Here is a 25,783-nt window from a genome sequence, read left to right as displayed (position 1 = left end):
TTTTATTGCTAAACTGTTTTATTAAAGACTTTTTACATTAATTATCTGATTGAGCAATACTCGTTACTTATTTGAGTGGCGGAGTATTTTTACTATTGGACAAATCATGAGATTGTGTTGCACTAGATTGTCTTTTTATTCTTTTTTCATGGTTTGTCATCTACACTTTATACCAACATTGCAAAAAAAATTTGCGAAGACCACAGACCGACTGGAGGGCCTCTACTTTTAAATAGGTTCCTTTAAATTGTTCACTCCTGTAAGTAAGGGTGCGCAGAGAGAAGGATACCCAAACTCTAAAGGTTTTTTTACATATTGACAGTGGGTGAGGATAACACCTTTGGGATATCCATCTTCTTTGCTGCCTATGTGCGCAATTTCTGGCGTGTGCTAAGCTTGTTATTTGCTTTTAAGGATGTTGTAAAGAAGTTCTTTGGGAACTTCACAGACCCAGCTACAAGCATATAGGGGTGTATTCAATTATTGTCTGACGCTGCCATCTTGTCGGAAAGATGGCAGCCTCCGACAAGTTTAGGTCGGAAGGGGTTCCTATCCCAAGCATGTTTAAATTGCTCTACAGTCTTAGCCTCTACCACCTCTGATGGGAGGCTATTCCACTTGTCCACTACCCTTTCTGTGAAGTAAGTTTTCCTTAAATTTCCCCTGAACCTGCCTCCCTCCAGTTTCAGTGTATGTCCTCGAGTTCTAATACTCCTCTTCCTTTGAAGAATGTGTGCCTCCTGAACTTTGTTAAAACCCTTGGTAAATTTGAAAGTTTCTATCATGTCCCCCCTTTCCCTTCTCTCCTCCAAAGTATACATGTTAAGATCTTTTAGTCTTTCCGGGTAAGTTTTGTGAAGTAGGCCATGCACCATTTTAGTTGCCCTTCTTTGTACACTCTCCAATGTATTTATATCCTTCTGGAGATATGGTCTCCAGAACTGGACACAGTATTCAAGATGCGGCCGTACCAATGACCTATACAGTGGCATTATCACTTCTTTTTTCCTGCTACTGATTCCTCTCCCTATGCAACCAAGCATCTGACTTGCCTTTCTCATTGCTTTGTTGCATTGCTTTCCTGCCTTTAAGTCACTTGAAATAGTGACTCCTAAATCCCTTTCCTCCTCAGTAGTTTCCATTATAGTACCCTTGATACTATATTTAGCTTTGGGTTTTTGAGACCCAAGTGCATGATTTTGCATTTTTTAGCATTAAACTGTAGTTGCCACGTTCTTGACCATTTCTCAAGCCTAGCTAGATCATCAATCATTTGTTTTACCCCTCCCGGTGTGTCTACCCTGTTGCAAATCTTTGTATCATCTGCAAAAAGGCATACTTTCCCTTTAATACCATTTGCAATGTAACCAACAAAGATATTAAAGAGAACTGGTCCGAGTACAGTTCCCTGGGGTACTCCACTGGTAACATTTCCTTGCAAAGATTGCACTCCATTTACTACAACTGTCTGTTTCCTATCCTGCAACATTATAAAGACATGTAAGCAACATTGAAAAATTGTTCTTTGTTCCCTTTTTCTTTTTGTACATCAGAATATTTTTTAACTTTGGTAATAAAATTGACATTTCACCAGAATACACTGGTTTGGAAAATTTTTCCCCTATCTTCACATTTATTTTGTGAAAAATCCTCATGTTTCACTTCAAAATCATAGTTATTTTTTTAAATCAGGACACAAAATACCTCTGGAATCAGTAGGGAATTGCAGAGAGTTTTCAACAAATGAAATTTTGCAGGCCTGTGTTATTTTTAGCCATAGTCCTGGAATCATATGACATTCTGAAGGATTATTAATGTATTCGTTTTACATACCCTTAATAATAATAATAATAATAATTATTATTATTATTATTATTATCCTTTATTTTTATCGCACCACAAGGGATCCGCAGCGCCCAATTACAGAGTACATAAATCAAAAATCAAAACCCGACAATAGTGACTTACAGTTGAAGATAGTATAGGACAAGTACAGGGTAAATAACACTGCCATACAGTAAGTATCAGACAACCTAGAGGGGGCATAACATTTCCCTGTTAATCTAAACTTACTAAGACATTATCTGACTGCTAGAAAGTTTATAGGTATATCAGTCAAATAGTGTAATTCATTAATTGGCCCTTTCAAAAATAAATGTTAAAATACATATATCATATAAACTAAAAATGATTTACTTCAAACTTCGTAGTTGTGAAGTTAACACAGAACAGTTAGATAGGTTAATAGATTCAATACAGGTTGAGTATCCCATATCCAAATATTCCGAAATACGGAATATTCCGAAATACGGACTTTTTTGAGTGAGAGTGAGATAGTGAAATCTTTGTTTTTTGATGGCTCAATGTACACAAACTTTGTTTAATACACAAAGTTATTAAAAATATTGTATTAAATGACCTTCAGGCTGTGTGTATAAGGTGTATGTGAAACATAAATGAATTGTGTGAATGTAGACACACTTTGTTTAATGCACAAAGTTATAAAAAATATTGGCTAAAACTACCTTCAGGCTGTGTGTACAGGGTGTATATGTAACATAAATGCATTCTGTGCTTAGATTTAGGTCTTATCACCATGATATCTCATTATGGTATGCATTTATTCCAAAATACGGAAAAATCCGATATCCAAAATACCTCTGGTCCCAAGCATTTTGGATAAGGGATACTCAACCTGTATATAAAATAAACCCACAGTAGATGTAAATCAGTAAATTATTTAATAAATTAATGAGGTTAATGTTAATAAATAACAGTTAATTTGCTTCTGTATCATGGTTTATGATTAACATTTAAAAAAAAAATCTGATCACAAAGTATATTTTCTTTTTCTCATCTTTTTAAAGCAAGTACCGTAGAAAATAATTTTAGAATGAACTACATCAATATAATTAGAATCAAAAAGATTAGCATAGCTTTGCCTGAAAAGACTTTTAAATTAAAACTTTAGCAGGTTTACATTATAGTTTCAGTATGAGGACTTTTTCCCTGACCTTTTTGATACTCTGTTTGCCTGCTGTTTCAAACATTTTAATAGCATTTCCCTCTTTTATGTTTTTGCTAGTAGAAACAGTATTATGCAGTTAATTAAAATGAAAGATATTTCATGTTTATTACTTATTTGCCATTACCCTGTTGAAGAAACAATCTTGATGTGGCGATGGTTAATGTAATTTAATATGAACCTTGAAATGAATTGACATAATATGAATCAGCCTTGAGATCACGCTTGATAGAAAGGACTCTTGTCGCTAATGACTGTAATGTTCTTTTTAAATGTGCTTCCTAGAAAATCCAAAAACAAAAAATATTTTTTTTTCCATTGTTTAAATGTAACACTGTGTACAGAGGGATAGTTATGTGAAGAAAATACAAATTAAATGCAGAGCCGTAACTAGACATTTTGGTTCCCTGGGCCAGAAAAAGCATTGGTGCCCCCGCCCCCCCATCCCATATTTTTCAAACAGTTATAAAGCAGGCCCTGGTGCCCAGTGAAAACAGTTGCTATGATGCCCCTTCCCACATGATATATATATACATCATTTATGCACCTAATTTGAGAGCTGTCTGTCATCAACATATCTATTCATCATCACTTAATTTATACAAAATATAAATTGTCAGGGCCATTCATCTAGTTCAGAAAAAGCATTTCTTTTTGGAATTTAGTGGTGTTACTGTACACCACACTGAGATGGCATACAGCCCCGATAATCTTCTATTCAGAGAGCTCCGACTACCCTCCTCCTACCCTGCAGGGCACCACAGCCCAGTGTTCCTAGACTCCGCACTGCCTACGGCTCTCTCAGTGAAGTTCCTCCGTCCAGGCTCCGTGGCACCGCTGCGGATGGGAACTGGGAGACAGGGGAGTTGATGGGGGAAGGGGTACTCAAGTACACAGAGGATGCGGGGAATGATAAGACAGCATGAGTGAATGGATGCAGGGAGAAGAGAGGACACAGCGGACATGGGGAAAGGATGCGGGGGGGACAAAGCAGTACGGGTGAATAGATGCCGGGGGAAGGTAGGACAAAGCAGACAATGGGGAGAGGGGACGGCGGGACAGCATCACTGATAACATGATGTGGGGGGCAGCAGACACTGGGGAGAGGATACGGGTGGACAGCATCACTGATGAGATGATGTGGGAAGGGGTTACATACAGCAGGGTGTTGAGGGGAGTGCAGACACCGGTGCAGGGAAATCCATAGGGACATGGCAAGTGCAAAAAGAGCAGTTTTTCGAAAGGGATACTTTAGGCATGTAGGTATGATGAATGCCTTCAAATGTTTTTTTTAAAACTCGCAGCGAATCACTTTCAATAATCATGTAGTGAGGAATGGGCCCCTGAGTTACATTATCACTTACTTTAAATTGCAGTTTTCTCAGTCATACCCAGGACCTTCAGTCACATCATCCTTTTTTTTAAAGCACACATTAATGATGTTATACCCAGGAGCCTATGGCCTTTCATATTGCAGTCAGATGACTTACTCATGTAGCTATTTGCTCCTGTATAGGAAAAATGAGATTCATTTGAAATGTGTGCCATACAGATGTCTTTTTCTGGCCGTGCATAAATTAGCAGTTGTGGTCTTACTGGCTACTGGAGAGCCCTCTACGTCCCTGGAGAGCAGCTCAGCCTGCGTGTCTACAGAGGCACTCGAGTCTGTGACATGACCTGATTTTACCTAATTTTCAACAGTGGTACTGATGTATCAGCAATTATTGTTGGATGGAAATGATGCGACTGCAGTGGGCATCCCTATGCTCAGGTTAGCTTCTGCCCATATTAGTTTATAATTGCAATTGTATACGACAAAAGATAGCAGCCGCACCAGCCAGAACAACCACACCTGAATGAGCCTCCCTGTGCTTTGTTAATCAAATTGATATATTTATCAACAAAGAATAAATATATATATATATATATATATATATATATATATATATATATAGTCCTCCACAACAGCGGCACTCCAAGCCCACAAGTAATATTCACATCACAGCCAGTATGAAGTCAACGTGTCAATGCCTCTTTATTTGGGCATTTTCATCAGGACATGATAACACACATCAGCAAATCATACATTTATACCGAATGCTCACCTAGTGCTCCCCAATTATGTGTCACGGTGCTGGTCAGCCCCCTAGCCGGTGGCGCCATATGATGACATCACGCTCCGACCTACTACTAAATCATAAACGCTCCCAGTGTGAGTCCGTCCCCCGCCCGACAGCGCCATACCGTGACGCCATCACTGTGGTCACGTGGCCATACATCGGGATCACAGAGGATATACATACCCCCAACGAGTCAGTAGCACCACCCACTAATATCACACATCTAGTCACATGACTGCAAAACCAATCTAAATACACACAAGCAAGTTTCTATGGCAACCATGTAGAATACAGCATCACACAAACCCTGTTAAATAGAGTTGACCATAAAACTCTATACATACAAAAATGAATGGTAATGCGTAATCGCATACATATTGCACATATAAATATATACGTGTGTATAGGTATCAAGGCCATGACAGAGAGACAACCCAGTCACATGTCCATCAGGAAATAAACACATACCTGCCAGGACATAATATATCATACATCACTGTGAACCATAATATTAATTCTAGTACTCTATAGCTTGTCATGAATATTACATTACCTACAGATACAATATAGATGGTACAGGTATCTGGGCAGGGCCGTCTTTTCGTATGGGCTCAATGGGCACTTGCCCAAGGGCCCCAGGAGTATAAGGGCCCTAGGCTGATAGCTGACGGTTCCCTCTTTCCAGGGGTACCAGATTTTTGAAAATTGGTCCAGGGGAACCAGAGATATCCAACTTCAAAGCAGTGGTCCCCATCCAAGCCTGTTAATTGCTCCTCCCAGCCAGATATCTCGGATTCTGTTTGACTTGTAGTTTTACTGAAGGTATACTCCAAAAGCTGGTACTCTTCCCGTTTTGGTGAATACTGTCAGCTTGTCTCTACTATACCCAGAACCAGAGATATCAGCCTTCCAGCAGCTGGTCCCTGCTACAGCTCTGCATGCCTAATATGCAGTTTTATATTTTCGCCGGCGGATTGCTCTGACTTCTGAACTCTGATCCCCAAGTCCCCAGTACCTCCTGAAAGGTGAGACTCTTTAGTGTTTTTATCCCATTCAAAGGTAAGAAATCTATTTTCAGGAACTGGAGATATCTGCAGTCAAGCAAGCTGCCCTCCCACCGGAAAATGATGAATATTAAACCCACTCCACTATCCACCCCTCCCCTGCATATTAAACACCCCCTACCACCCTGGAAGTTATGTACCAGGGCCTCTTCATTCAGCCCAATGCCCCCTTATACAGTTTAGTGTTCCCTCCGCCGCATCTGTGCAGTAAAGGATTAATTAGCAGAAATTACTGCTCCAGGTCCTACATGCTGAACTGAAGATAGAACACCCCCTACCGCCCACGGGACATCAAAGCTGCCGCTGATAGCACCCCCCACCCCTACCGCTGGAGGATAGGTAGGGGCCCCAGTGCATTGCTGTGCCCAGGGGCCCACACTGCTGTTAAGACGGCCCTGTATCTGGGGAGCTAGCCAGTTAATACTACAAATTGTATTATATGAATATATTCAAATTAAGTTAGTCATTAAGCCCAGTTGGTGTCCCAGTATTGAGTCAATGTATCCACCTTGCTTCACACTGAAGTAACTTAAGTGGCCTATTTCCTCCACGAATAGACTCTGGTATTTGGTCTATCATCCGGTAGCGAATGGTGGACAATGGATGTTGCATGTTTAAAAAGTGACGTGCTAGTGGCTGCTCACTATTACCTGTTTTATATGCTGCTCTAATTGCTGATCTGTATGCCATCATGCGGTTTTTAAAGGCAGTTTCTGTCTTGCTGATATATGACAGGCCACAGGGGCATATGATCTGATATACCACAAATCGTGAATTACAGGTTAATTTGTGTCTGATAAAATATTTTTTACCAGATGTTGGATGATAGAAGGTGTCACCTGGAATAAGGAACTGGGATGTGGTACAAGTGCATCTCACACCCCATCTTACGTATGAATGACCCAGTAATAGTTTTGTCGATTGCAATGTCAAACTTTGCTAGTACAGTATATCTCTGAGGTTATGACCCTTAGTATAATATGACATAATCTTAGTATTCCTGTGTGAGAAATGTACTAATCTAGAGTGTGCCTAGTACATTATTATTATCATTATTATTATTATTTATTTACTTATATGGCGCCACAAGCGTTCCATAGTGCCTAATAAAATACATAAATATGTCAGCAGAAAAAGAAAACAGTGACTTAGGTGTCTATTTACTAAGCCTTGGATGGAGATAAAGTCCACGGTGATAAAGTGCCAGCCAATCGGCTCCTAACAGTCATTTTTCAAACACAGCCCGTGACATGGCAGTTAGGAACTGATTGGCTGGTACTTTATCTCTGGTGACTTTATCTCCATCCAAGGCTTATTAAATATACAGGACCCCTTAGAGTACAAGACACTGCAGGACGGGTGGTATTCATGTGACCGGCGGTCTGCTGACCGACAGTCACATGACCTCCTCCACCATCCCGCCGGCTCAGTATCCCGATGGTCGGCATGCCGACCAACAGGGACTATTTCCACTCGTGGGTGTCCACGACACCCATAGAGTGGGAATAGAACCCGTGGCGACCGCAGGTCGCCACCGAGCCCGCAAGGGGCTTGCTGCACTCGCCCCTCCCCGCCGGGAACCCGACGTCGGTATGCTGCCGGGATCCCGGCGTCGGTAAGCTGACCGGCGGTCAGCCATACTACACCCTGCAGGACAAGTACTTGGTTTATAAACATTGCAACATCAGTGTCAAAACACTCAAATATGCAGCAGGGTAGCAGAAACCAAGGGTTAGTTGCCATTGTAGGGAGTATGAAATAAATGATAGTATAAGTAAGGGAGGAAAAGCAAATGAGTGAAGAAGGCGTTGTTTGTGAGAGCTTACATTCTAAAGTGGAGGGGCAGAGAGACAGAGGTGTCACAGATGGGGTAGACAGTGAGCATGGGACAGTGGGTTACTTAGTATGCAGCTACGATGTAAATGAGGTGTAATGCTTAGGTGAAGTATGAAAGGACTGGCATCGATGCCTGTGGCAGAGCATCATGACTAGCGTCTAGCACCATATAGTACAGAAACGTTAGGTGAATGAGGGCAGATCTGTAGTTGCCACTTTGTGAAACCTGTGCAAGCTTTTTTCATACAATTTAACATTGATTTAACATTTTATTTTGATAGAGTGTCCACTTAAATTCGAAAATCTATTTTCATAATAATGTATTGTACCTTGTCGAAGCAAGTAGACAAAACCTATTGTCATGGTAATTAATGCAATTCTGCACAGAAAGAAGTTGTGCAGAATAACCTACATATGCTTACATGGAATGCATATGGAATGAATGGGTACAAAGAATATTTTTGGTATTGATTACGCAAGTACGCAACCACGCCACCGCGGACTTTAGGAATTGGGCAAGTATGTTGCAAAGTACTGATTAGAGTATAACCACCTCCAAGCAGGGGCGTTTTAAGAGAGGTGGAGGCTGGTATGTGTTCCTCCCCCTCTCTAGCCAGAAGCGCATTAGAGTCTGAGCACTAGGGGCTGAGAGTCTAATGCGCATGTCAGATCTCCAGGAAAATGGCCGCTGCACTGTATTTTCAGTGATTATTTGTGCGCTTGATGGGACTCCGGAGAGGTGAGTATTAAAGGAATGGGTGCAGTGTGGGCCACCCTGGACTCTGGCGCACGTGTGAACTGCACACATTGCACCCATTGTAAATACACCGGCGCCTCCAAGGCAGTTTAAAAATCAGTGAAGCAAACAGGCTGTATGAAGGCCCATAAAGTTAGAGCACATTCATGTACACACAATCTACTCACATTTAGAGATGAGCGGGTTCGGTTTCTCTGAATCCGAACCCGCACGAACTTCATGTTTTTTTTCACGGGTCCGAGCGACTCGGATCTTCCCGCCTTGCTCGGTTAACCCGAGCGCGCCCGAACGTCATCATGACGCTGTCGGATTCTCGCGAGGCTCGGATTCTATCGCGAGACTCGGATTCTATATAAGGAGCCGCGCGTCGCCGCCATTTTCACACGTGCATTGAGATTGATAGGGAGAGGACGTGGCTGGCGTCCTCTCCATTTAGATTAGGGTTGAGAGAGAGAGAGAGAGATTGACCTGAGGCTGTGATACTGTAGAAGAGAGTGCAGAGTTTAGTGACTGACGACCACAGTGACCACCAGACAGTGCAGTTGTTTGTTTTATTTAATATATCCGTTCTCTGCCTGAAAAAAACGATACACACAGTGACTCAGTCACATACCATATCTGTGTGCACTGCTCAGCCCAGTGTGCTGCATCAATGTATATATATATCTGACTGTGCTCAGCTCACACAGCTTATAATTGTGGGGGAGACTGGGGAGCACTGCAGTGCCAGTTATAGGTTATAGCAGGAGCCAGGAGTACATAATATTATATTAAAATTAAACAGTGCACACTTTTGCTGCAGGAGTGCCACTGCCAGTGTGACTAGTGACCAGTGACCTGACCACCAGTATATATAATATTAGTAGTATACTATCTCTTTATCAACCAGTCTATATTAGCAGCAGACACAGTACAGTGCGGTAGTTCACGGCTGTGGCTACCTCTGTGTCGGCACTCGGCAGCCCGTCCATAATTGTATATACCACCTAACCGTGGTTTTTTTTTCTTTCTTTATACATACATACTAGTTACGAGTATACTATCTCTTTATCAACCAGTCTATATTAGCAGCAGACACAGTACAGTGCGGTAGTTCACGGCTGTGGCTACCTCTGTGTCGGCACTCGGCAGCCCGTCCATAATTGTATATACCACCTAACCGTGGTTTTTTTTTCTTTCTTTATACATACATACTAGTTACGAGTATACTATCTCTTTATCAACCAGTCTATATTAGCAGCAGACACAGTACAGTGCGGTAGTTCACGGCTGTGGCTACCTCTGTGTCGGCACTCGGCAGCCCGTCCATAATTGTATATACCACCTAACCGTGGTTTTTTTTTCTTTCTTTATAGTCATACTAGTTACGAGTATACTATCTCTTTATCAACCAGTCTATATTAGCAGCAGACACAGTACAGTGCGGTAGTTCACGGCTGTGGCTACCTCTGTGTCGGCACTCGGCAGCCCGTCCATAATTGTATATACCACCTAACCGTGGTTTTTTTTTCTTTCTTTATACATACATACTAGTTACGAGTATACTATCTCTTTATCAACCAGTCTATATATTAGCAGCAGACACAGTACAGTGCGGTAGTTCACGGCTGTGGCTACCTCTGTGTCGGCACTCGGCAGCCCGTCCATAATTGTATATACCACCTAACCGTGGTTTTTTTTTCTTTCTTTATAGTCATACTAGTTACGAGTATACTATCTCTTTATCAACCAGTCTATATTAGCAGCAGACACAGTACAGTGCGGTAGTTCACGGCTGTGGCTACCTCTGTGTCGGCACTCGGCAGCCCGTCCATAATTGTATATACCACCTAACCGTGGTTTTTTTTTCTTTCTTTATACATACATACTAGTTACGAGTATACTATCTCTTTATCAACCAGTCTATATATTAGCAGCAGACACAGTACAGTGCGGTAGTTCACGGCTGTGGCTACCTCTGTGTCGGCACTCGGCAGCCCGTCCATAATTGTATATACCACCTAACCGTGTTTTTTTTTTCTTTCTTTATAGTCATACTAGTTACGAGTATACTATCTCTTTATCAACCAGTCTATATATTAGCAGCAGACACAGTACAGTGCGGTAGTTCACGGCTGTGGCTACCTCTGTGTCGGCACTCGGCAGCCCGTCCATAATTGTATATACCACCTAACCGTGGTTTTTTTTTCTTTCTTTATACATACATACTAGTTACGAGTATACTATCTCTTTATCAACCAGTCTATATATTAGCAGCAGACACAGTACAGTGCGGTAGTTCACGGCTGTGGCTACCTCTGTGTCGGCACTCGGCAGCCCGTCCATAATTGTATATACCACCTAACCGTGGTTTTTTTTTCTTTCTTTATACATACATACTAGTTACGAGTATACTATCTCTTTATCAACCAGTCTATATATTAGCAGCAGACACAGTACAGTGCGGTAGTTCACGGCTGTGGCTACCTCTGTGTCGGCACTCGGCAGCCCGTCCATAATTGTATATACCACCTAACCGTGGGTTTTTTTTCTTTCTTTATACATACATACTAGTTACGAGTATACTATCTCTTTATCAACCAGTCTATATATTAGCAGCAGACACAGTACAGTGCGGTAGTTCACGGCTGTGGCTACCTCTGTGTCGGCACTCGGCAGCCCGTCCATAATTGTATATACCACCTAACCGTAGTTTTTTTTTCTTTCTTTATACATACATACTAGTTACGAGTATACTATCTCTTTATCAACCAGTCTATATATTAGCAGCAGACACAGTACAGTGCGGTAGTTCACGGCTGTGGCTACCTCTGTGTCGGCACTCGGCAGCCCGTCCATAATTGTATATACCACCTAACCGTGGTTTTTTTTTCTTTCTTTATACATACATACTAGTTACGAGTATACTATCTCTTTATCAACCAGTCTATATATTAGCAGCAGACACAGTACAGTGCGGTAGTTCACGGCTGTGGCTACCTCTGTGTCGGCACTCGGCAGCCCGTCCATAATTGTATATACCACCTAACCGTGGTTTTTTTTTCTTTCTTTATACATACATACTAGTTACGAGTATACTATCTCTTTATCAACCAGTCTATATATTAGCAGCAGACACAGTACAGTGCGGTAGTTCACGGCTGTGGCTACCTCTGTGTCGGCACTCGGCAGCCCGTCCATAATTGTATACTAGTATCCAATCCATCCATCTCCATTGTTTACCTGAGGTGCCTTTTAGTTGTGCCTATTAAAATATGGAGAACAAAAATGTTGAGGTTCCAAAATTAGGGAAAGATCAAGATCCACTTCCACCTCGTGCTGAAGCTGCTGCCACTAGTCATGGCCGAGACGATGAAATGCCAGCAACGTCGTCTGCCAAGGCCGATGCCCAATGTCATAGTACAGAGCATGTCAAATCCAAAACACCAAATATCAGTAAAAAAAGGACTCCAAAACCTAAAATAAAATTGTCGGAGGAGAAGCGTAAACTTGCCAATATGCCATTTACCACACGGAGTGGCAAGGAACGGCTGAGGCCCTGGCCTATGTTCATGGCTAGTGGTTCAGCTTCACATGAGGATGGAAGCACTCAGCCTCTCGCTAGAAAAATGAAAAGACTAAAGCTGGCAAAAGCAGTAGCACCGCAAAGAACTGTGCGTTCTTCGAAATCCCAAATCCACAAGGAGAGTCCGACTCCAATTGTGTCGGTTGCGATGCCTGACCTTCCCAACACTGGACGTGAAGAGCATGCGCCTTCCACCATTTGCACGCCCCCTGCAAGTGATGGAAGGAGCACCCGCAGTCCAGTTCCTGATAGTCAGATTGAAGATGTCAGTGTTGAAGTACACCAGGATGAGGAGGATATGGGTGTTGCTGGCGCTGGGGAGGAAATTGACCAGGAGGATTCTGATGGTGAGGTGGTTTGTTTAAGTCAGGCACCCGGGGAGACACCTGTTGTCCGTGGTAGGAATATGGCCGTTGACATGCCTGGTGAAAATACCAAAAAAATCAGCTCTTCGGTGTGGAAGTATTTCACCAGAAATGCGGACAACAGGTGTCAAGCCGTGTGTTCCCTTTGTCAAGCTGTAATAAGTAGGGGTAAGGACGTTAACCACCTCGGAACATCCTCCCTTATACGTCACCTGCAGCGCATTCATAATAAGTCAGTGACAAGTTCAAAAACTTTGGGTGACAGCGGAAGCAGTCCACTGACCAGTAAATCCCTTCCTCTTGTAACCAAGCTCACGCAAACCACCCCACCAACTCCCTCAGTGTCAATTTCCTCCTTCCCCAGGAATGCCAATAGTCCTGCAGGCAATGTCACTGGCAATTCTGACGAGTCCTCTCCTGCCTGGGATTTCTCCGATGCATCCTTGCGTGTAACGCCTACTGCTGCTGGCGCTGCTGTTGTTGCTGCTGGGAGTCGATGGTCATCCCAGAGGGGAAGTCGTAAGCCCACTTGTACTACTTCCAGTAAGCAATTGACTGTTCAACAGTCCTTTGCGAGGAAGATGAAATATCACAGCAGTCATCCTGCTGCAAAGCGGATAACTGAGGCCTTGACAACTATGTTGGTGTTAGACGTGCGTCCGGTATCCGCCGTTAGTTCACAGGGAACTAGACAATTTATTGAGGCAGTGTGCCCCCGTTACCAAATACCATCTAGGTTCCACTTCTCTAGGCAGGCGATACCGAGAATGTACACGGACGTCATAAAAAGACTCACCAGTGTCCTAAAAAATGCAGTTGTACCCAATGTCCACTTAACCACGGACATGTGGACAAGTGGAGCAGGGCAGACTGAGGACTATATGACTGTGACAGCCCACTGGGTAGATGTATGGACTCCCGCTGCAAGAACAGCAGCGGCGGCACCAGTAGCAGCATCTCGCAAACGCCAACTCTTTCCTAGGCAGGCTACGCTTTGTATCACCGGTTTCCAGAATACGCACACAGCTGAAAACCTCTTACGGCAACTGAGGAAGATCATCGCGGAATGGCTTACCCCAATTGGACTCTCCTGTGGATTTGTGGCATCGGACAACGCCAGCAATATTGTGTGTGCATTAAATATGGGCAAATTCCAGCACGTCCCATGTTTTGCACATACCTTGAATTTGGTGGTGCAGAATTTTTTAAAAAACGACAGGGGCGTGCAAGAGATGCTGTCGGTGGCCAGAAGAATTGCGGGACACTTTCGGCGTACAGGCACCACGTACAGAAGACTGGAGCACCACCAAAAACTACTGAACCTGCCCTGCCATCATCTGAAGCAAGAAGTGGTAACGAGGTGGAATTCAACCCTCTATATGCTTCAGAGGTTGGAGGAGCAGCAAAAGGCCATTCAAGCCTATACAATTGAGCACGATATAGTAGGTGGAATGCACCTGTCTCAAGCGCAGTGGAGAATGATTTCAACGTTGTGCAAGGTTCTGATGCCCTTTGAACTTGCCACACGTGAAGTCAGTTCAGACACTGCCAGCCTGAGTCAGGTCATTCCCCTCATCAGGCTTTTGCAGAAGAAGCTGGAGACATTGAAGGAGGAGCTAACACGGAGCGATTCCGCTAGGCATGTGGGACTTGTGGATGGAGCCCTTAATTCGCTTAACAAGGATTCACGGGTGGTCAATCTGTTGAAATCAGAGCACTACATTTTGGCTACCGTGCTCGATCCTAGATTTAAAGCCTACCTTGGATCTCTCTTTCCGGCAGACACAAGTCTGCTGGGGTTGAAAGACCTGCTGGTGACAAAATTGTCAAGTCAAGCGGAACGCGACCTGTCAACATCTCCTCCTTCACATTCTCCCGCAACTGGGGGTGTGAGGAAAAGGCTCAGAATTCCGAGCCCACCCGCTGGCGGTGATGCAGGGCAGTCTGGAGCGACTGCTGATGCTGACATCTGGTCCGGACTGAAGGACCTGACAACGATTACGGACATGTCGTCTACTGTCACTGCATATGATTCTCTCAACATTGATAGAATGGTGGAGGATTATATGAGTGACCGCATCCAAGTAGGCACGTCACACAGTCCGTACTTATACTGGCAGGAAAAAGAGGCAATTTGGAGGCCCTTGCACAAACTGGCTTTATTCTACCTAAGTTGCCCTCCCACAAGTGTGTACTCCGAAAGAGTGTTTAGTGCCGCCGCTCACCTTGTCAGCAATCGGCGTACGAGGTTACATCCAGAAAATGTGGAGAAGATGATGTTCATTAAAATGAATTATAATCAATTCCTCCGCGGAGACATTGACCAGCAGCAATTGCCTCCACAAAGTACACAGGGAGCTGAGATGGTGGATTCCAGTGGGGACGAATTGATAATCTGTGAGGAGGGGGATGTACACGGTGATATATCGGAGGGTGATGATGAGGTGGACATCTTGCCTCTGTAGAGCCAGTTTGTGCAAGGAGAGATTAATTGCTTCTTTTTTGGGGGGGGTCCAAACCAACCCGTCATATCAGTCGTGTGGCAGACCCTGTCACTGAAATGATGGGTTGGTTAAAGTGTGCATGTCCTGTTTTGTTTATACAACATAAGGGTGGGTGGGAGGGCCCAAGGACAATTCCATCTTGCACCTCTTTTTTCTTTTCTTTTTCTTTGCGTCATGTGCTGTTTGGGGAGGGTTTTTTGGAAGGGACATCCTGCGTGACACTGCAGTGCCACTCCTAGATGGGCCCGGTGTTTGTGTCGGCCACTAGGGTCGCTAATCTTACTCACACAGCTACCTCATTGCGCCTCTTTTTTTCTTTGCGTCATGTGCTGTTTGGGGAGGGTTTTTTGGAAGGGCCATCCTGCGTGACACTGCAGTGCCACTCCTAGATGGGCCCGGTGTTTGTGTCGGCCACTAGGGTCGCTTATCTTACTCACACAGCGACCTCGGTGCAAATTTTAGGACTAAAAATAATATTGTGAGGTGTGAGGTATTCAGAATAGACTGAAAATGAGTGGAAATTATGGTTTTTGAGGTTAATAATACTTTGGGATCAAAATGACCGCCAAATTCTATGATTTAAGCTGTTTTTTAGGTTTTTTGGAAAAAAACACCCGAATCCAAAACACACCTGAATCCGACAAAAAAAATTCGGTGAGGTTTTGCCAAAACGCGGTCGAACCCAAAACACGGCCGCGGAACCGAACCCAAAACCAAAACACAAAACCCGAAAAATTTCCGGCGCTCATCTCTACTCACATTGCAGCTCATTTTACTTTCCTATCACACAAAATTGAATCTTAGTTTTGCAATTCTATGAACTATGCAGTGGCGGCTCTAGTGGTGGGGCTGCAGCACAGTCTAAGATTCAAATACTGTAGGGGAGACACACCAGCTGCCACCCCAAACACTGCTAAATGTCACCATTCGGGACTCACTGGCAGTTGGCATGGCTCCACTGTATGAAATTTAGACTGCGTTGCAGCCCCACCTCTTGAGCCACCACTGGAAGTACATGTATGACCCTTTATAGCTGATACTGTATAATTACTGAGGCAAGTCCAGGATAGATTAGATCCACCATGTTGCAAAGGGTTGGGTACGGGATCCTGGCGGTCGGAATCCTGAAGGTCAAAATGCCAACGCCGGAATCCTGACCGTCAGAATGCCGACAGGGGCGTGAGCGGAACGAAGCCCCTTGCGGGCTCTCTACGCTCACCACGCTGCAGGCTCCTTGACTCGCCACAGGTTCTATTCCCACACCATGGATGTCGTGGACACACAGGAGTGGGAAAAGTTGTGGCGGCACTGCCGGTATTCTGGAGGTTGGGATTCCAGTGTCGGTATTTTGACCGTCGGGATTCCGACCGCCAGGATTCCAATTAAATCCCACTGCAAATACCAACAGATTCCAGATCAATACTAAGTTCTACTAGTTTTGAAAAAAAATAAAAATCCTTTATTACAAATAATCTATTTTTCATGCTTTTCATTCACTATGTATTATAACTGCTTACTCCAAATGATTATGAAATGATCATTGACTGCTCACATTGGTGTAATAGAATGGGATATTGTGAGCGCATTTCAAATAAAAGGTAAAGGGGTGATGTACTAAGCAGTTATAAAAGTGGAGAAATGAGCCAGTGGAGAAGTTTCCTTTGGCAACCAATCAACTGCTCTATATAATTTTATAGTATGCATTGCAAATTATAAATGTTGCTTCAATGCTGATTGGTTGCTAAGGGCAACTTCTCCACTGGCTCATTTCTCCACTCTTATCACTGCTTAGTACATCTCCACCAAGGTCGGATGTGGATGCTTTGTGCTGCCTGTTAAGTGGATTCATGATTTGTGCCAGCTTTAGCTACAATGACAACCTTTGAACATACTGTATAGTTAGTTTTGCAAACTAATTTTAGCATACTTTCAGTATTATTGTGAAAGTCAAGACATTTCTTTGTTTTATGTATTTTATTAAATTGTCTTAGGGTATTTTAAAGCATGCTGTCACTTAGTATATTAATTGCAATAGTCCAAGCACAGACTGTACAGACTCAGGCACAAACTTAAAGATTGATCACAGTATCTGTACAATACACTTATATATCAAGTATACTACTGAAAATCATACTGACAGAATGGGAAATATATTTTATTTAATATGTCATTTTTATATATCAGCTACAGTTTTATTCCTTGCTCTAGACAACTTGTTTACAGTGCCCATGCCCAGCTTAGCTTTCCATCTTTTCTGATGTGTCTTAGACACGGGGAGACAAGTCTGAAAAGTGGTATAAATAAAAGTGGTATTGCCCACATTAACCAATCAGATGCAATACATAATTATACTAGTGCAGCTCAGAACATTAAAGCAAACATGATTGGTTGTTATGGGCAACATTACTGTTTTTCTTTTCCAATAATTAGAAAAATGTCTCTCAATAAGTAAACATGTTTTTTCCCCAAGACTTTGGGGTAAATTTACTTAGATGGGAGTTCTATTTAAGAATGGATGTTGCCCATAGCAACCAATCAGCTTCTACTTCTCATTAATCTAGCACCCTCTAGAAGATAATACCTGGGCCAGTATTTACTAAAAATCCGAGTTTGGCCGATTTGTGTTTTTTTTTCTTAGTCCCAATCCGGGAATTCACTAAGCAGAAAACTCTGCAGTGTCTGGTCTATTCGTAATGGTTTGATTGGCAAAGTTCTGAAATACGAATGAATAGACCATCGGTCAAACGCGGCTGTTATTTCATACAATACGGGCATTCACTATTCATTCGTATTTGGGTGTTAGTCTCTGAGTGCTCAAGTGCGGGTCTATTTTTTTTCGATTCGTTAAAAAAAGCAGCAAAAAAATAGACCTGCTTTTTCCAGTCGAGTTTGGATAACCATGCACGGATCAGTGAGATCTGTGCATGGTTATCTATGGGAAAGTTTACACATGGGACCCCTTTCCCCGACTGCCAGGACCCCCCCTGACTCCTGTCAAATTGGGTCCCTTCAGCCAATCAGGGAGCGCCACGTCGTGGCACTCTCCTGATTGGCTGTGTGCTCCTGTAGTGTCTGTGAGGCAGCACACGGCAGAGATACAATGTAGCGCCTATGCGCTCCATTGTAGCCAATGGTGGGAACTTTGCGGTCAGCGGTTGACCGAAAGTAACCTCACCGCTGACCGCAAAGTTCCCACCATTGGCTACAATGGAGCGCATAAGCGCTACATTGTATCTCTGCCGTGTGCTGCCTCACAGACACTACAGGAGCACACAGCCAATCAGGAGAGTGCCACGACGTGGCGCTCCCTGATTGGCTGAAGGGACCCTCTTTGACAGGAGTCAGGGGGGGTCCTGGCAGTCGGGGAAAGGGGTCCCATGTGTAAACATGGGACCCCTTTCAGTGCGTGGTCGGGTTTCCGTTTTTTTGTTTTGCCAAGTACGTGGATTATTACAAAAGGACACGACACACTGGATTTAGGTGAGTATAATTTTATTTTCAGGTACCCTGGAATCGCCGTCGAGACGTGGGCCGAGTCGGCATGTGAACATAGGTAAGTATGTGTGTGTCGGAATGTATGTAATAAAGTTGTACTTTCAAGGTGTGTGTGTCCTGTTTTTATTTGGGTATTTTTTTTGCAGAAGAACTATAGGTACCAGCGGGCCCGTTTAACCCCCGCATGCTGGTACTTGTGGTTCTCCAAGTACCAGCTTGCGGGGGAGGCTTGCAGGGACTTGTAGTTCTTGTGCAAAAAACAATATTCTTTTATTTTACACTTGGCTATCAGCCCCCCATCCGCAGCCCATGGATGGGGGGACAGCCTCGGGCTTCACCCCTGGCCTTGGGTGGCTGGAGGGGGGGACCCCTTGATTTAAGGGGTCCCCACTCCTCCAGGGTACCCCGACCAGGGGTAACTAGTTAGTGATTTAATGCCAGGGCCGCAGGGACCTATATAAAAGTGTCCCCCGGCTGTGGCATTATCTCTCTGACTAGTGGAGCCCGGTGCTGGTTAAAAAAATACTGGGGACCCCTACGCTTTTTGTCCCCTGTATTTTTTGCACCAGGACCAGGCGCAGAGCCCAGTGCTGGTTGATCAAATATGGGGGAACCCCTGTCAATTTTTTCCCCAGATTTTTTCAACCAGGACCGGCTCAAAGAGCCCGAGGCTGGTTATGCTTAGGAGGGGGGCCCCACGCAATTTTTTTTCCTGTTTTTACACTAAACAGACCTTTCCCATAGATAACCATGCACAGATCTCACTGATCCGTGCATGGTTATCCAAACTTGACTGGAAAAAGCAGGTCTATATTTTTGCTGCTTTTTTTAACGAATCGCAAAAAAATAGACCCGCACTTGAGCACTCAGAGACTAACACCCAAATACGAATGAATAGTGAATGCCCGTATTGTATGAAATAACAGCCGCGTTTGACCGATGGTCTATTCATTCGTATTTCAGAACTTTGCCAATCAAACCATTACGAATAGACCAGACACTGCCGAGTTTTCTGCTTAGTGAATTCCCGGATTGGGACTTAGAAAAAAAAACACAAATCGGCCAAACTCGGATTTTTAGTAAATACTGGCCCAGTGGAATCTGATTGGTTGCTATGGGCAACATCCCATCTTAAATAGAACTCCCATCTTAGTAAATTTACCCCTTTGGCTGTTGATGTATTAACCTGAAGAAGGCATAAGGAAATGATAAACCAGTGATAAGTGCAAGCTGATAAACGCACCAGCCAATCATCTCCAATATGTAAATTGACTGTTAGGAGCTGATTGGCTGGTGCATTATCACCTTGCACTTATCACTGCTTTATCACTTCTCCAGGCGTAATACATCTGCCCCATAGTTCCCCAGCACATAATTCATCCTATGGCACCGTGGAGAGGAGGGGGCCCACCTGGAGTCTGCACACGGGCCCTCTCCTCGCTTAAGACGCCCCTGACATAGCATACTTGAAGGCGATGGCTATCACATGTCATACCAACATATTTGGACAGTAGTCTTGGCAGTAATAGGATATACCCAGTGGCGGATCCAGGCGGGGGGCACTCGGGCCCGTGCCCCCCCTGTCGTTTGTGCCTCCGACCCCCGTGCTCCGTCCGTCCCCCGTCGTCATCCCCCCGGCGCCGCACAGGGAGATGATGGGCGCCCGCTGAGATTGTGTTACCAGCGGGCGCCCGTCTCCCTGCACAGCGGTAGCCGGAGGCCGGAGCTCATTACTGAGCTCCGGCTTCCGACGCTGTCACTGTGCGGCGTGCGCTATGGGAGAGACATCAGTAATGACGTCTCTCTCATAGTGCTGAGGAGAGGACGCCAGGAGAGGAGGACTGCAGCAGAGATCTGGAAGCGGGAACGGGGCTCGGTAAGTATGTTGTGTTTTGTCTTTTTCGGTGCAGCGGGGGCATCTACTGGGGGCAAACTATGGGGGGGACATTACTACTGGGGGCATCAACAAGGGGCATTACTACTGGGTGGGGGGGCATTACTACTGGGGGCATTATTACTGGGGTAGCATCTACTGGGGGCATTACTACTGGGGGCATCAACAAGGGGCATTATTACCGGGGAAGCATCTACTGGGGGCATTACTACTGGGGGGCATCAACAAGGGACATTACTACTGGGTGGGGGGGCTTTACTACTGGGGGCATTATTACTGGGGGAGCATCTACTGGGGGCATTACTACTGGGGGGCATCAACAAGGGACATTACTACTGTGTGGGGGGGCATTACTACTGGGGGCATTATTACTGGGGGAGCATCTACTGGGGGCATTACTACTGGGGAGTCATCTATTGGGGGCAACCTCCTAGGGGGCATTACTACTGGGAGCAAACTACTGAAGGACATTATTACTGGGGGCAAACTACTGGGGGACATTATTACTGGGGGCATCTATTGGGGGCAATCTACTGGGGGCCATTATTACTGGGGGCCAACTACAAAGGGGCTAACTACTGGGGTCATACTACAGGAGGGCATTACTACTGGCAGCTTAACTACAGGGGCGTTACTACTTGGGGGCTAAACTACAGGGGCCAAACTACTGGGGGATAACTACAGGGGCCAAACTACTGGGGGCAGTACTACTGGGGGCTAAACTACAGGGGCCAAACTACTGGGGGATAACTACAGGGGCCAAACTACTGGGGGCTAAACTACAAGGGGGGCATAACTACAGGGGCTAAACTACAATGGGGTAAACTACAGGGGGGCATTACTACTGGTGGCTAAACTACAAGCAGGCAAACTACTGGGGGCATTACCACTGGGAGGCTAAACTAAAGGGGGGGGGGTAAACTACTGGGGTCATAACTGCAGGGGCATTACCACTGGGGGCATAGCTACTAGGGCGCCAAATGACTGGGGGCATTACTACAGGCAACATTACTACTGGGAGCAATACGGGCATTGCATAAGGGGCACCACTACTATGGGGTCTATATTAGGGGCACTAACAGTACAGTGGACATTGCATAATGAGCGCTACAACTGTGGGCATTGTATAAGAAGCGCCACCTCACATGCACCGAAGCCGCACGCAAATGTACTTGCCCCTTCCATGGTGCCCCCCCTATCATTTTTTTCTGGATCCGCCCCTAGGTATACCTTGAGTGTCCCTACTATTCCCAGCCACTCACTATAAATATTGCAGTGGAGACAGAGGTATCCACCGCAGGGCCGGTGCTAGGGTGTTCGGCGCCCCCCTGCAAACTATAAATTTGCGCCCTCCCATATTCCTTGGCGCGCGCCGGGAAAAGGGGTATGGTCTCACAAGTAAGGGGCATGGCCACACAATAGTACCCCCATTTAAAATTACGCCACAATGTAGCACAATCTTATTAATCTTATACGTAATGCCCCACCCGTAGTAGTAGCGTCCTTATACGTAATGCCCCACCCGTAGTAGTAGCGTCCTTATATGTAATGCCCCCCAGTAGTAGTAGCATCCTTATACATAATGCCCCCCGAGTAGTAGTAGCATTCTTATACATAATTCACCCACAGTAGTAGTAGCGTCCTTATACGTAGTGCACCCCCAGTAGTAGATGCGTCCTTATACGTAATACCCCCCAATAGTAGTAGCGTCCTTATACGTAGTGCACCCCCAGTAGTATTAGCGTCCTTACACGTAATGGCCCCCCCAGTAGTAGCGTTGTTACACGTAATGGCCCCCCCAGTAGTGGCGTCCATAGAGCGCGCGCACAGACATACCTCACACACACACACACACAATTTACACATATATACACACACATACACACCCACCACACACACACAATTCACACATATATATTATATACACACACATACACACCCACCACACACACACACACACACACACTTCTCTCTCACCCTCCACTTACCTAATCCAGTCTCCCTCTGTACAGCAGCCAGGTCCGTGTAGCTCCGCCCCCTTATGGGCCATTTAGCCACGCCCCCTGTCATCCCGTGTAGCTCCGCCCCCTTCTGTCCCGTACTCGGCGCTCTCACAGTCACACAGATGAGATGAGGGGAGGGAGGAGGCGTATCATGCTGCAGGTGCCCGCTGCCAGTGCCTGTCATACAGTGACAGACACAGCAGTGGCAGCAGCAGCAGGGGGGACAGGACGGCGCAGCAGGGAAGGGATGCAGAGCAGTGGAAGCGCCTATCCGTCCCAGCGCCTCCCTGCACTGCATCCCTTCGCTGAGCGGGTAGCGCCGGGCCTGATCCACCGCTTTAGTCATTGAGCTAAAATCATATAAAATTGCATTCAGACTAAAATGCCTCTTTTGTAATACATTCCATATAAGTAACTAGCACCTAGTAAATCCATTTCATATATCGTAATAACTATCATTGATAAATTCTCTGCAAAATATGTGCAAAAAATGTATGTATACTTAAATTGGAGCTGAACTTAATAAATAAATGAATATACTTATTAAGTTATACTTAAATAGTATATATGATAAAACTGGTATGCATGTTTTATAATAATAATAATTCTTCTTTACATTTCTGCAGGTACATAAGTATATTATACAAGCTACTGTGTTATATCATAGCTGGGTTCTTTCGGAGAGCCAGGCAACCTTTGTTCAAGGTCTAAAGGAAATGGAAAAACAACAAATAAGAGGTAATATTCTAGAATTTTTTTTTATGTCTTCATTATTTCTCTGTGGCCATTTTTGTAATTGGGAAATTACACAATTAAATTTTAAACAAAGTATTGCCATTGTTACATAAAGCTGTGCTATAAATAAGTATTTCTCAAGTACGCTGCAAGTTCACATGTAGCGCACTTGAGAAACATACTTAAAGCACAGCTGTAACAATGGCAAATACCGTTGTTTAAAATTTGCACCTGATGTTCGGTGGTTCTGTCTGGGTTATGGTCTTTAGGTCGACAGCACGTAGGTCGACCACTATTGGTCGACATGCATTAGGTCGACATGGTCAATATGTCGACATGTACTAGGTCAACATGGAAAAGGGTCGACATGAGTTTTTCACAATTTTTTTTCCATTTTTTGAAGTTTTCTCATACTTTACGATCCACGTGGACTATAATTGGGAACTGTAACCTGTGCCGAGCATAGTGGTAGCAGAGTAAGGCACCTTGCCCAAAGCATGGCGAGCTAAGCGAGCCGTCCGAGGAGACACAGTGCACTAACAGGGGTTCCCCGTCACTTTACGAAGAAAAAAACAACACCAAAAACAGTAAAAAAAAACTAATGTCGACATTTTTCCATGTCGACCTAGTACATGTCAATCTATTGACCATGTCGACCCTGTGACCATGTCGACCTAATGACTGTCGACCTAAGTGTGGTCGACCTAATGACCCATACCCGTTCTGCCTTGTACCAGTTATCACAGTGAACCCTGACCAGAAGTGTAGATGTACATAAAGCAGGTTGTGGGTTTTTGTTATTTTTTAGTATCTTTTTACTTTGATATATTTTAATGGGAGTTTAGTATAAATAATTAATTTAAAATATATTTAAACAAACATTTTTGTCATCGAAGAGGTACAAATGTATTTAATGTTTTCATCCTTTGAAAACCAAGAGTATGGGCCCTCGATTACCTAACTTCCTCTAGTTGTTCATGTCTGGTATTCAGGATGGCAGACAGCTTGCAGAAATAAACAATTTCTCCTGGTCAATCCCCATCACTAGTCTAACATAGTTTGCCTCGTTATTAGATGGTCAACTTGTTTATAGTAAGTTGCCCCACCCAATGGAATCTGTATTTTTATAAAACCTTAGTTCCAACCCTGCTTTAAAGGAAGTCCAGGTGTTCTGTTTGACCAGTTTGAATGCAGCCTCACACTGAAGCCTCTCAGCAGGAGGGAGCAGAATCTACTCTGTACGTGTGCTAAATCCCATGCAATTATATCTTTTAATGCTTTATAGTTGTTTCAGATTAGGATGTTGTCCACTAAAATTTATTTCATCAAAGTGCTCAAAGAAGTGGATGTAATGCTAGGCTTTGTCTTTTGGTTACTGAACTCTAGCAATGGAGCCCACTTTATGACTGTGATGACACTTACATTCATATATAAAGCATACTGTAGTCTGTATTGTTTGCTGCTCCATCAAATATCTATCAAGAGCTAGTAATGTCTAGGGCAGGCATGTCCAAACTGCGGCCCTCCAGCTGTTGAGAAACTACACATCCCAGCATGCCCTGACACAGCTTTAGCATTCTCAGACAGCAAAACTGTGTCAGGGCATGCTGGGATATGTAGTTTCACAACAGCTGGAGGGCCGCAGTTTGGACATGCCTGGTCTAGGGTATACCAGGTGGATAATCAGCCCTGAATAAATAAAGTGAGATGAGTGTAAGCAGGCCTGGGGAAACACAAGCCTGAGAGAAGGGATGGCAGTCTCCATAGGAGAGGGAGAAATAACAAGAGAATACAACTGATGGATTTGTGGGGCTTTGGGGTTCAGTGGACAGGTCCTAGAGTTTAAGAAGAAGTGGACAGAGACAGACTTCATCCTCATGTGTACAGTAGGATCAAAGGAAGGAAGGCAATGGTGTGAGTGAATGCAGGAAAGAAATGGAGGATGTTGGTACTCTTGGAAGAGGATAATGGGGCAGATGTATTAAGCCTGGAGAAGTGATAAAGCAGTGATAATTGCAACACTAGTGCACGCAGGGGGGGTTTCTGAGTACCTAGAAACCCCCCTGCTCTCCACTCCATCGCCCCAGCTGAACGATTAGTTTTTTTTTTTTTTGTAATAAAGACAGAGGAGCTGGTCTATTCATAGAGCCGCCGGCAGCGGGCTGACTCAACAATAGGTGGCGCTGGGGAGCACAGCTTCTCAGGAGCAGCAGTGCCCATGGTAACAATGCTGGCCGGGATAAGCACTCTCTTCCTCCGTCCCGGCCAGCCATAGGCACAGTTATGAAGCCCGCGGATCAAGCATGTGTGGCGCAAGTATGGGGACGCTACCTATGGGGTGCTGGGGGACAGCAGGGGAAGCATCGCATCCACCTGTGTTTATGTGCATACATATTATTAAGTGATATAGGGGAGAGGGG

The 25,783-nt window shown here is 44.5% G+C and overlaps 1 protein-coding gene and 1 long non-coding RNA gene across 3 annotated transcripts in view; one reads left to right on the top strand and one right to left on the bottom strand.

Moving 5' to 3' along the window:
* Nucleotides 1–25,783, top strand: part of ADGB (androglobin) — a 943,967-nt gene that overhangs the window by 814,519 nt on the left and 103,665 nt on the right. For both annotated transcript variants that reach the window (XM_063917880.1, XM_063917881.1), the window contains one exon: nucleotides 23,255–23,366. In XM_063917880.1, coding sequence (XP_063773950.1) covers nucleotides 23,255–23,366 — 112 coding nt within the window. The remainder of the gene's footprint in view (nucleotides 1–23,254; nucleotides 23,367–25,783) is intronic.
* On the bottom strand, nucleotides 3,226–5,322 carry LOC134910160 (uncharacterized). The gene is made up of 3 exons (XR_010176137.1): nucleotides 5,131–5,322; nucleotides 4,390–4,533; nucleotides 3,226–3,306 (listed from the first exon to the last, which is right to left on the bottom strand). It is a non-coding gene; the product is annotated as an uncharacterized LOC134910160 (long non-coding RNA).

Source organism: Pseudophryne corroboree, chromosome 4 (assembly GCF_028390025.1).
Source record: "Pseudophryne corroboree isolate aPseCor3 chromosome 4, aPseCor3.hap2, whole genome shotgun sequence".
Lineage (NCBI taxonomy): Eukaryota > Metazoa > Chordata > Amphibia > Anura > Myobatrachidae > Pseudophryne > Pseudophryne corroboree.
The sequence above is the reverse complement of the archived record's forward strand: the minus strand, read 5'-3'. Positions and strand labels throughout refer to the sequence as shown.